This window comes from Sturnira hondurensis, unplaced genomic scaffold (genome assembly GCF_014824575.4).
Source record: "Sturnira hondurensis isolate 20B ecotype Veracruz unplaced genomic scaffold, ASM1482457v3 Scaffold0021354, whole genome shotgun sequence".
NCBI classification, from domain to species: domain Eukaryota; kingdom Metazoa; phylum Chordata; class Mammalia; order Chiroptera; family Phyllostomidae; genus Sturnira; species Sturnira hondurensis.
The window spans coordinates 15,167,024-15,179,796 of record NW_028093985.1 but is presented as its reverse complement, the minus strand read 5'-3'; the positions used below and the strand labels follow the sequence as shown (position 1 = coordinate 15,179,796).

The following is a 12,773-nucleotide window of genomic DNA, read 5'->3' as shown; positions in this document are numbered from 1 at the left end:
CTTTGAAGGGGATCTACAAAGTGCATATGGAACAACAAATCCGTTCCTTAAGTCTCAGAAATTCTTTCTTCAAGTAATGTTCTTCCTCCACGGTTGTAAGCAAGTAACCCTCCCAGCATCCTCCATTAATCTATGCATTACACAATCAGAGTTTTCCCAAATTTTTCAAAATGCACTGTTTTCTCTAGATATGTTTGGTTAAGCTCTTCTCGGTGGTCTTACCTCAGGAAAGAAGAGTTGGCCAGTAAAGTTAGCAAAATTGAGTTCTAGGTTTTGCCCAATAATTTTCCAGTTAACAGTAACATTTCCTCGACCAGGGGGTGTTCTTATCACATGAAATTGCAAAATTTCTCCTGCAAGTGAAATGTACAGATTGATAAATGCTAAATGGAAAATGAATTTAACATCTGAACTCAGCAAAACCCCAATCCCAAACATGCAACTATTACAGCACCTTTCCAGAACATTATAAAGCAGTTCTGTTTTGGATTTTCTAGGAGCTTTATACATGCTTATTGTTTATTAACACAGGGATCTCACTTCTAAATACTTCTATTTAGTAGAACTTCAGGAAGTTCAATATGTAAAAGTTACAAAAGCACATGCTATAATGGGAAGCACAAACTTTCATACACTCCAAAACATGCACCAAAACATAGATGTTCTATAATTTAAAGAGAGTAATAAAATCCTTGTGGTCAAAACTAACAATAGCACAAGTAAATTTTCCTTCACTTTTCAAAAGGACACAATTCCTTACACTGATATGCAATGTGATTTTACACAATGCATGCATAAAAATGCTTGCAAATACCTGAAAATCACATTTCTTTAAATTGTAACTTACATATACCATCAATGATTATGTTTTATAAAAAGAAATGCAAAGGAAAGGTGTCAAATCTGTACGTCAATCTCTGTAACTTCACCAAAGTTACAGTTATCTTTCCTGGGTAACTGAGGTATTTTACATACTTTTCATTCGTGGCTTTCTCCTCATATAATATTTTGTAAAATTGAATAAAATCATTGTAGTTGTTTCTTTTAAACTAGTGAAAGTGAAATGTGAGCTCCTATGGATTGCTGCTGATGGCCACATGGCTGGCTGAAAGTATGCTCAGTTTGAAAGACTTGCATGATGATGAATATAAGTTAAGGCATACTAATGGACCACAGCACTAAAAAATAATTATTATTATGAAAAATAAATGGAATGATCTTTAAAAGGCTTTAAAAGTATGTAGCCTTATTCAAATTTTATAGCATAAAAATAGAGTTGAAATTCATGCATAATTCATTAAAAATATCATTTGCACTTAGTTATCCAAATAAGCACATCTGACAGTTAATTGAGCAGAGTAGAAATGAACAATAAAATATAAACACCCTTTTGACATATTTTTAAACTGCCACTTTTTTTAAATTTCTGAAGATAAAACAAATATTACTAATAGAAAATTTTCTTAAAATATCAAAATAGACAAGGGGAGGGCAAGAATAGTAGGGGAAATATAGAATCTAATGAACTTGAGACACGTGGTCATAAACTAAAGGGGGGAATGGTGGGGGAGGGGGTGTGCAGGGTGGAGGGGAGTGAAGGGGGGGAATAGGAGAACTGTAATGGAATAATCAATAAAATATATTTTAAAAAATATCATGGATTAACTAATTTGGAAATTATCTTAATTTCAATTAGTAAAAAAAATTAAATTTGCATACTAAATTTAAGCACACTTATATTTAAGACAATGAATTATCTTGGGACAGTTGGAAATATAAAAAAGCAAAAGAATCAGAAAGACTTTTAAATATGATTTCCTCAAACACTTGAATGTTCAATGTATACATTTTTAACTATTTTAATATAAAAAAATGTAGTTACCATTCTATTAGTAGACTATGTCTTATTTTTTTTTTAAACATTTAGGAATAGCTAGTTAGGAGTCAGATTACAAAAGGTTAGGATATGATGGAAAGACTGTTCAACTGGTCATAATTGTCAGCATACTGTTTAAAATTTTATAATTGTATAGCTCATACAAACAAATACAGATACTAATATAAATTCCTGGAGTCTCTCTATTGTGATTCATACAAAATTGCTCATAGAGGGTTTGTGTTGAACTAAAAGGGCTTAATTACTGCAAGGCATAGACCGAGCTGTATAAAAGGAGCCGTTAAGCTGTTTTCATCTACAGTGTTGTCTGGTGACACAAAAGCAAGATTTATAAAATCACGACTTTCAAAATTTTTTAAATCATACAACGTAGTAATAAAACCTAATAATACGTCAAAAAAGAAAGTGATGGAAGCTTGGTCAGTGCTAAAAATACAATAAAATACAAATGGCAAGAAAATAAAGTGTAGGTCAATAAAGACCCATGTTGACGGGGACCCTAAAATTTACAGTAAATTTTAAAAATTATGGTTGCAAGATTATATATAGTAATTTGGAAATAAACATACCATTGTAAGGTAAAATTTAAAATAAAATGCCAAGAAGAGAAAAAGTAAAATCATCCTATAAACTTGTAAAATATGTAAACATATAAAATACATAAACATATAAAATACTCAAAGTCTATACCACTTAATATCACCTTTGAAAATTTAACATACAAGAAACTGGCAAGAAAATATTGCAAGAAATACAATTTGAAGCATGACGTGCACACACACATGAATAAAATACAAACAAAACACTCCTCTAACGTGTAATCTTGTGAGCCTACTGCAAACCATGTCAATAGCGTGACAGTGTAAAATTTTTTTTTAATAATCAAAATGAAGGTATTAGGTTCATTTTAAATGCCTTCTGGGCAACATTACTAGAATGTTACCTTCTGCCAGGATGAAAAGTCAAAGAACAGTTTTTAGAAAAGAAACAACTTAAAAACAAGTGCTTAGTCTTCTAGAATGGGAAGAACAGAAGGTAGGCCAGAGAGGGGAAGGAAAATTTTTTTGATAACATACATTTTTACCAGGTACTATACTACCTTCCAGATTTTGCCCTGGATGAAGGACTAAGAGGGGCCCTCATCTACCAAAGAATCTGACTACATTCCTGGAAAAGCATTCTGATATAAAATCTACAGAGTCCACCAAAAGCTGATGATACTGTAAAGCAGATATGTTACAGAGTCTAGGCCTAGCCTAACACAGATAAGGAATAGGAATGTAAGTACTTTTTTAACAACCCTGAGTATTTTGTACACTTGTTACCAAAACAAACAAGGATTCTTTTTACAAAGGTAAACAAATAGCAGCTATGTACACAAAAATAATAGAAAAGTAAAATACAGAAAACATACTGATATTTTAATAGATATATGTACACACTGTATACATGTACCATCTAAAGTGATTGCCTTATATAATAGAAAATTATTTAAAACACTACAGAGATATGAATAACAATAAATACAAACTGTCAAAATGAACTGTTAAAACCAGTTGAATGTTTTTAATACAGTTGGCCCTCCATATCCATTGGTTCTGCATCCATAAGTTCAACCAACCCCACATCAAAAATGCATGGGGAAAAAAAGTTACATGATTCTGCTGGCTTGGAATCATCCAAAATAAAAAAAGTTGACACATGTACAGTTTTCTTGTTCTTACTGCCTAAACAATACTGTGTAACAACTATTTATATTGTATTAGAAATTATCAGTAATCTAAGGATAAATTTAAGCATACAGGAAGATGTGCATATATTATATACAAATAGTATGCCATTCACTATTACAGGACAATACTATACTATGTGAGACTTAAGCATCTGTGGATTTTGGAATCCTCAGGGGTCCCAGAACCAATGCCCATGGATACTAAGAGACAACTGTCTAGGTGTTCTAATTTTCAAGAATCACATTTCTTGTTCAAATCTTTGCGAGAAAGGACTCATGCTGTCTCTGAGAAAAGTAAAATCCTTAAATCCAGTAACATGACTTGAGATGATGATGTTTCTAAGCTGGGTGACTGAGTGAAATATCTCACAGAGACTTTTAAAAAGCATTTTTATACACAGTTTGCAACCACAGTATAAATAAAATCTATTATCCCTATTACTAATTCCTCCCATTATATTTGAAAGAAAGTAATATTTACCACTAGATATTTGTTCAACTGCTTGAGGACAAAAATGTTGGAAAAAGATTCTATAGAATTCAATACACTGTTAAACACCAAACCAATTCCTCCCCATGTACTGAAAATGCATTCTAGAGCCAGAAGTTCAGCATAGTCCATGTTTTAAATATAATCATAGAAATGAAACTCCAGAGATAAGCCAAAAGCAATGCTAGCATTGTTAAACTCCCACATGGCATTTTTTAAATCCCATTTCTCATCAGTTATCTTTGATGAAGCTTTCATTAATTCGATCTAGCAAAATTGTGCTTGTTACACTTTTGTCTATGTAATTTCACAGCAATATAAAGAATAACACTCAACCCCTGGCTGGTGTAGCTCAGTGGATTGAGCGCGGGTCTGCCAACCACACGATCGTGGTTCGATTCCCGGTCAGGGCACATGCCTGGGGTGCAGGCCAGTTCCCAGCAGGGGACTCACGAGAGGCAACTATACATTGATATTTCTATCCCTCTCTCCTTCCCTTCCCCTCTAAAAATAAATAAATAAAATCTTAAAAAAAGAGTAACACTCAAAATACTAAATTCTCCAAGTATATATCATGTTTTTAAAAAAGAAAATTAACTTAGACTGTAGAAAAAGGTATAAGAATAAAGAATAAGAAGAAGAAGTTAAAAAAATAGAAACTCCTCCCAATTTCTATTTAGAAACTATAAGAAATCTAAGGGGCCTTCTTGTAAGCGAAAAGAGTTACATTCTTGTTGCACATGTTAGCATCAGACACACTGATTACTTCTGGTAGCTAATGAGAACACTCTCATCTTGCTCTCTTCCTACCTCTTTGGCAGAACCTTCTCTCCCTCCTCTCAGATCTTTTTCCTTTCCTAGCACCTTAGCCTGGTATTTCACATTTTTATCCTTGACAACGTGCTTTTTCATTCTCTATCCACGAAGACTTTGTTAATTTTTAGGATTTCAACTACTACCTCTAAATAAATACCTGATTTCTATTTATAACCTAGATAGAGGCAGGTTCTCTCACCAATTTCCTTCCCTCACATGGACATTTTTACTCAAATTCATTTTTCTTTCAACTCTAAGCACTTGAAATATTTACCCAAAGTTCCTAAATTGCCAATTTCTGCATCAGACTTTGGTTCCAGCAAAACAAGGTCTCTTCTCAGAAACTGCCCCAGAGCGTGGCTCTGGGTTCACATAGCACTGGGTTTAGCTCCACCATGAATAATGGTGCGATTTAGCTTTCTAAAATTCAGTTTCTTTACATGAAATCTGGTGTACACCTTAGACCTATTGCACAGGACAGTTGCTAAAATTAAGTGAAATAATGGTTGTGAAATGTCTGACACACAGAAAACACTCACTAAATGTTATTGCTATGATCCTTACTATTAAGATTAACTTCTCCTGCAGTGACTTTCCACTTGTATTATGTTACAAACAATTTTTTGATGATCTGTCTTTAGACTGAACTTATGGCTACTTGTTAGTCACTTTCACTCACTATTTCTCTGACAACATGAGATCCTAGACCACTAATATAAGGAAAGAATGTTGGGAAATGGCCAGGATATTTGCATGAATGAGCTAAACTCGCAAGTTGGGTGCACAGTGAGATGGAAAGGTAATACTAAAATGCATCTAGTTTCCAGCACAGCAACTAACTAGCTGTATGACCTTGTCAAGTCACTTTATCTCTGTGCCTCAGTTTCCTCATCTGTAAAATAGAAGTCCAAATTCATAATCAATATCCTTTCCATTTTTTATCTTTTTCAGGTACAATTTTTTATTTCTAAATATGAACTCTAGTGACACCCAGGCTGTAAATACCAGTTTTATCACAAACAGGCATATTCAAAGATGAGAAACACTGCAACATTTTTTTAACAAAACAATAGTCCACACTGGGCAGGGCAATAGCAGGTTTACAGTTGTTCATATGAAAAATAATACAAGAATAAGCTCTGTGTTTCAGGTACTCACACCTATAAACCTACTTTTTCCCTACCCTGTATATGCAACACCTTAAATATAATGTAAAATATTAAGCAAGAATTTAAAAAATGGTTTAAGGAAAAAATGGACTTTTTAATAATTTTTTCTAGTTTGGCACTGCACTCCCAGCACAGAAACCCCTATCTGCTTTGAGCAGGGAGCCAGTGTCTCACTGTGTGATATGAGCAGCTGCCACTGAGTGCATACGCACTTGCCAAGAACTATGTTGAGCAGTTTACATTTGTTAGCTCACTTAAGCCTCACAAAGAAACCTATGAAGTAACTGATATTTGCTATCATTTAACAGATGAGAAAGACGAGCATCTAGGTTTCCAGGCATCCTAACTTCCTTAAAGTCACACCAGCGTGGGGGGAGTGGCCAGCCGGTACACAATACCAATCCACAAGGCTTGTAACTCCAGTTAAACAGTCCACTGTACAGCCCTCTCCCAAATAAGTTCCATGCACATTAGCATACAAAGCCCTACAAGATGTTGAAAGGATTAAAAAAATGAGAAACTAAAAGACTGAACAAAAAATGGCATCCATGGAAAAGAGAATGAATGTGCTCAACCAAAAAAGGAACCCACCTTCGTGGCCTATGACAGATCTGGAAGTTGTCTGAAAGCTAACAATTCCTGCCACATTGTCATTGGCCAAAATGTTCACTCTAACAGTGTCAGAGCTGGGCAAGATCCTACTTCCACCTTCAGTGTACACCAAACTAACAATGATGTTTTCATCATCCTCTGGCTCAGAATCATCCAAAATGGTGAAAATGATTGTCTTTTTGGTTTCACCTGTAAAAAAAATAATGGAATAGCAAACCAAAAAAATAAATAAATAACCAACATAACGAAGAATTCACATAGGATCAAAATTGTTTTAATTTTAGAACAATATGATATGTAGAAATATGTAAGTGAATTATAATAATAGTTCAAAATCATGAGCAATATTAGTGCCACTATAAGGAAATGTTTTGTATTAACTTACATCCTTTGATATAAAAAACACTAAAATTTTGTTAGTTTGTACAGATTGTGGAGAAGGACATTTTGAATCGTGGAAATTTAAAGGGTAGGATTATTTCAAAGAACCATGGTCTCATTCCCGGTCTTTAACCAGGACAACGGCCCAGCTCAGGAAAGAGCTTCTAGAGGACCTTCTGTTGGGAAACTGCTCCCTCTCGGAGAACGGAACCTTACTCTCTCACCCTGGTGTTGCTGTGAATCATCTTCATCGGGTACTCAAGCCAATAATACCTCACTGAAAGGAAACTCAGGGAACGGTGGCCAAAATGGGAAAGAGATGGCAACTTCTGAGCAAAACAGCCGGATGGATATGAGTCTTTGGGTAACTAGATGAGGTGGCGGCATCAAATACCAGCTTCCTGGATGTAGGGCAGTGAAAGAAGGAGGCAGAAGAGAACCTCCGGTGACAAGAGCCAATCAATCTACTTTGCAATCTGGTTTAGGACCCCAGTAGTACACAGGGCACCCATCATTGAATACCCCTAACCCAACAATGCTTTGCTCTTTGACCTGTGGTGCCTCCTATTTAATACTTTGTCACATTCTGCAAAGAGGATGAAAGGGTGAGGAAAGAAAAGGCAGGAAAAACGAGAAAGGGGATATGCATACATGTTCTCTCTCTCTCAACTCTGGTGTATCTCCTCAATTCATACTATCAAAACTGCCTCAAAAGACTATTATTTAAGAATCTACATTAGCTATATAGTCCATTTTATGTGATGCTAAAGTTATAATTCAAATACTAATTTGTATAATGCTATTACTTTTTAAAGAATTTTGTTTACTTATTTTTAGAGAGAGGGGTGGGAAGAAGAAGGAGAGGGAAACATCAGTGTGTGTTTGTCTCTTGTGTATCCCCTACGGGGGAACCTGGCCCACAACCCAGACATGTGTCCAGAATGGGAATAGACCAGTGACCCTTTGGTTTGCAGGCCAGCACTCAATCCACTGAGCCACACCAGCCAGGGCTACTTTATATGATAAGTTGGTAGTTATTAAAGCCACTGGATAATCTAATTAAATTTTCATCTTCACTCCCTGTTTATTACATTTTCATTACTTCCTTTGAAAAAAGGAGAAAAGTTACCCAATACCAATCTGTGCCCCAACTCCATTGGGTATGTCATACTTTGTTATTTCCAAAATCATTTATTTACTAGAAAATAACCACTGTACAAATGTCTTATTCTATTTTAAAATTTACTCTAAAATATACACTGATCAGGTGTTTCAAAAAGTATATGATAAATGCATCATGATCCCCAATTACTCTTTCCAGTAATTGTTTAATGTTTTGCATAAAGTTACGTAAAACATTAAACAATAAAAGGTGCAATGAACTGTTCTAAGAGATGTAATTGTGAATGTTTATTTCCTTTATTATTCTGTATATAGTGAAGTTTTAATGAGTACACATTACTTTTTCAATCAGAAAAATACTACATTAAAAAACTGCATGGAATCTATAATTGCCCAAATCAGGATTTAAACAGTGATCTCAGTAAAAACTACTTTTCCTCCATGCAAAAAAAACTATTTTAAACACATGAATTTTCCAAATTTTTAAACATTAGATGATTCAACCAGCCTTGAAAAAGAGTCAGTGAATCTGGCCCTAATTTTAATGGGCCAGGTTACCCATAATTACATTGTTCATGAAAACAACAGTGATCCCATCCAAGTCTAAGAACAACAGCAAATTGATCTGCCACTTGGTCTAATTACAAATAAAGTCACCAAACGCCATACTATTTATGCTTATAATTACTTTCCTTGAAGATTTATCCCAATTTATCTAATGCATATTAAAAAGCTTCCCAGTTATTACTCATTTTTAGCTATGTATGGGTATTCTTCTTAGCCATGTGTTTGGTAGATACATGGTTCATTCTCGTAATTTCTCTTTCGAAACCAGAGCCTTCCTCACACTTGTCATTGTGTTTACTTAAAGGCCCTCCTATCACATATAAAGGCATACAATTCCCACATCCCCTGAAACCCCCCTTTGTTTAATAAACTAAAAGGATACGTATAAACGGCCATATCAACCTACATGTCATATCACCCACTAGCTAACTGCTATTTTTTCAAAACTGTACTGCACATTCACATATCAGCAAGAATGCACGCAGTAAATAAGAACTCTTATGAACATTATCATAGAAATTGAACATGGTGACTTTACCAGGATGAACTAAAATGGTTTCAGAAGCATCACTCACCTTCAGCAAAAGTGAGAACATCTCCAGCGCCTATAAAATCTAAGCCTTCAGTAGCAGTTCCACCAACAACACGCCATTCAACTGTCACCTGACCTAAGCTGCCCCCTGTCCTGTGGATCATCAGCTCCACTGTGCTTTGGGGCTGCTCCTGAACTTCGACATATAAGCCATCTTCCGAGGTGTTGGGACTAATGCTGTACATCACAAACACTCCAAAGGCATCACCATTTAATGCTATGACAACAGTAGAAGTATTTGGCTGTCCTATGGTTGGCTGGTTTTCAAAACTGGCTGTGATGTTCATGAGGTGCACTTCAAGGAGAGAAATTAGGAAACTCTCATCCATCTCTGGGAAATCATCCACAAGAATGGAAACTGTAAGATTTGCAAATTCATCACCTTCCAGCATTATGGCCCATTGCCTTGTTACAGGCTCATAGTCACTACCAGCCACAGCCTGACCACTAAAAAGAGAGGCTACCCTGGTCATGTTTTTCCTGTAGGTCCAGAAGTCTGAGTGGTTAAGAGCTGGACTGATCCACGATGTCATCCAGAAACACTGGGGGCCCTCAGAGGCACTGAAAAATGAAAATGCTGAGCACGCGTGTTCTTTGAGGCACAATGTGGCACATGTATACTGTGGTTCCCCCACGGTAGAGATATTCACCCAAGTTCTCCAAAGTGGGTCAGGCACCCCCTGAATTGGCGATTCATAGTAGAACAGTAAATCTTGACCTTCCTCAACTGCAAGAGCCACTACATCAATATCGGAAGTACTGTAGAACAACAAGAGCTGCCCAAAGAGCCCTCCGCTAAAATGTGGAGGGACAATTAAAAGACAGGTTAAGCACTCAAAGCAATCTGTGGATTACACACAGAGGAGACAAATACTAATTGCAGTTTTCACTTTTTAAGTATAAAACAAACTTGCACAAACACAACCATGTTTCTTATTTACCTTTGTCTTTCAATGCTTTCTTTTCTCATGTAAGGAAACTTTGCTAGGTTTTGATCATACAATACTTTTCTTTCTACCAAGCCATGAAAATACCTTGCAAGGCATGCAAATCATAACCCTTTTTAAATTATCAAACAGAAATAGAACATTTTCATGACTAGATTTCACTGAAACAAAGTAACAATGATAATAGCATGAGTACATTTTGAGGAAATATAATTATTTGCTGTAAGGTCCCCAAAGCCCATATTTTCTATTTCTAAAGGGATTCAGTGAGCTCTAGACTGCCTCACAAAAGAAATGCAGAAAAAATAGAACCTGAACATTAACCACCTCAACATATGAATGTTCGTTAATTTACAAGCTAATTGTATTTAAGTTCTAACTCCAACAAGTCACAAAAGCAACAAATTTCTGGAGTCAGAATGTCCAATGATGTATAATCCATTTCAATAAATTAAGTCTGATAAATATAATGAGCTCTTTATATTAACAGTCATAAGTCATTTAACAGATTATAATAATTTACATTATATAAAAACCTTCAAACCTAAATTATTTAATTGTGCAAGAGATTCTTTTCCACTGACCCACAACTCCCATCACCCCCACCGAAAGCAGCCAACTCATATACCTTCTCCTGACAGTTATGTTAGCACAGGAACTTCTCTCCAGAGGCTCTTGAACACGATAAACCGACTGAGCAAAGGCTACTGTACCATAAGGATTATCATTGGCAGGAATAATAATATTTGCCACTCGATCTAACCCAATAGTACCTCCACCAGAGGCCTCAGTTAGTTGCACTTGGATAACCTAAAAATACAGTGAAAACTTCCTTAACAGAATCCCAGTTCTGAAAAGCAATTGAGAATGATGCAAGAGAAAAAATTAAACATATCCATACAAGTACAAGAACAAAACAGAATGTAATATAAATAGACTCATAAAAATTCCCCTATTATATTTACAAACCCAAATTGTAACAGAATAATCCATCACAAACTTTTAATATTAGAGCATATTATACATTTAAAAATAGGCTATTTAAGTTCCTTAATATTCAATTATATAATCTTGTGAATCAATTTTGAGATCCTTGTTTATATTTAGCACTTCAATGATAAACTTTTATGTTCTATACCTTTTATTTAGGGAAAATATTGCATATTGTTTTACAAAGCTAATCTATTATGCTTTATTTCCCACATTCTTTTAAATGGAAATTCTCTGACAAAATATAAAACAAAAAATATCATGTCATAATACTACTTAAATTTAGAGAAGAAAAATGTTTTATAGGTAGTAACTAATATCTAATATTTTAGGAGTGAATAATGACATAATTAGCATTCAAATGAAATTTTATGAACTTCCCCTCTATGAAAATTTGATACTATTAAATAATAAATAAAATTAAATATAATTTTATGAGATCTAGGCCTTAATAATACTTAAAATTTACACATTAAAATGATCTTCAGCCAATATGTTATTGATGAATCAACTTTCTCACTGAGATTCTATTTTTATTTGTTACCTTGCTTTTTTATCATAAGAAATAAATATCAGACAGCTATATCTAGCATGGTGTTTCTCACATAGTAAATTCTCAAAACTGTTGAAAAATGAATGAATGAGTGAAAAAAATCTAATTTAAGATTGGCCCACCTTCAAGCACAAAGGGAATATGGATATAAACAAATTAAGAGTTTATATGAACCAATGTAACAAAATATATGATAGATGTATAGGTATTGAATCACTTAACCAAAATGTGAAAAAATACAATTGTATGAAAAAATTCTTATACTAGTAAACTGGTATGTACACAAGGCCTGTTTCTAGAATATTCTTGTTTTGTTATCTGTAAGGAAGGATTGCTTTCACAATACCACATTTTGAACATCCTTGCATAATTTATACGACATCCTCTATAAATGTCACAAAATGTGTTCTAGTCACTACAAGACAAGCCATGATTTACAGTGTCATTCTATACTAGCCATTCCTCTCACCTCTTCAATCTCCGGAACGTCGTCAGCCAGGACCTCTAACAACAAGGTTTGAATGGTTTCCCCAGGGGCAAAGGTCACATTACCTGAGACAACTCGCAGGTCGCCAGTAGCAAGCTGTCCATTAATGGTGGCAACCCACTGAACAGTAACATTGCCGAGTGTCCCAGAATTTCGAATTATTGGCAGGTTTACCTTCACTGAGTTAAACTCAGGTTCCTCTACAATAAGTTTAGTAATCTGAAAACCTGAAGGACAGAGCAGAGTTAATTTCAAGTACAAAATGAAACTAAGTCAACTTAGAGCTACCCAACTGCCATCCTATAACCTCTTCCATGTTTTCCCTTAAGCAATATAAATAGCTATACTCCATACAATCAGAGTAACATGCTATGATACAAAGTGGTCAGGCCAACTTTTCCAAATTTTATCCGAATTT

General features: G+C 34.8%; 1 protein-coding gene across 1 annotated transcript in view; it reads right to left on the bottom strand.

Moving 5' to 3' along the window:
- The window catches only part of ADGRV1 (adhesion G protein-coupled receptor V1), a 508,576-nt gene that overhangs the window by 384,066 nt on the left and 111,737 nt on the right, over positions 1 to 12,773 (bottom strand). Inside the window, exons 31-35 of the mRNA XM_037032075.1 lie at positions 12,338 to 12,582; positions 10,954 to 11,135; positions 9,362 to 10,173; positions 6,696 to 6,905; positions 223 to 353 (exon numbers count right to left, since the gene is read on the bottom strand). Coding sequence (XP_036887970.1) covers positions 223 to 353; positions 6,696 to 6,905; positions 9,362 to 10,173; positions 10,954 to 11,135; positions 12,338 to 12,582 — 1,580 coding nt within the window. The remainder of the gene's footprint in view (positions 1 to 222; positions 354 to 6,695; positions 6,906 to 9,361; positions 10,174 to 10,953; positions 11,136 to 12,337; positions 12,583 to 12,773) is intronic.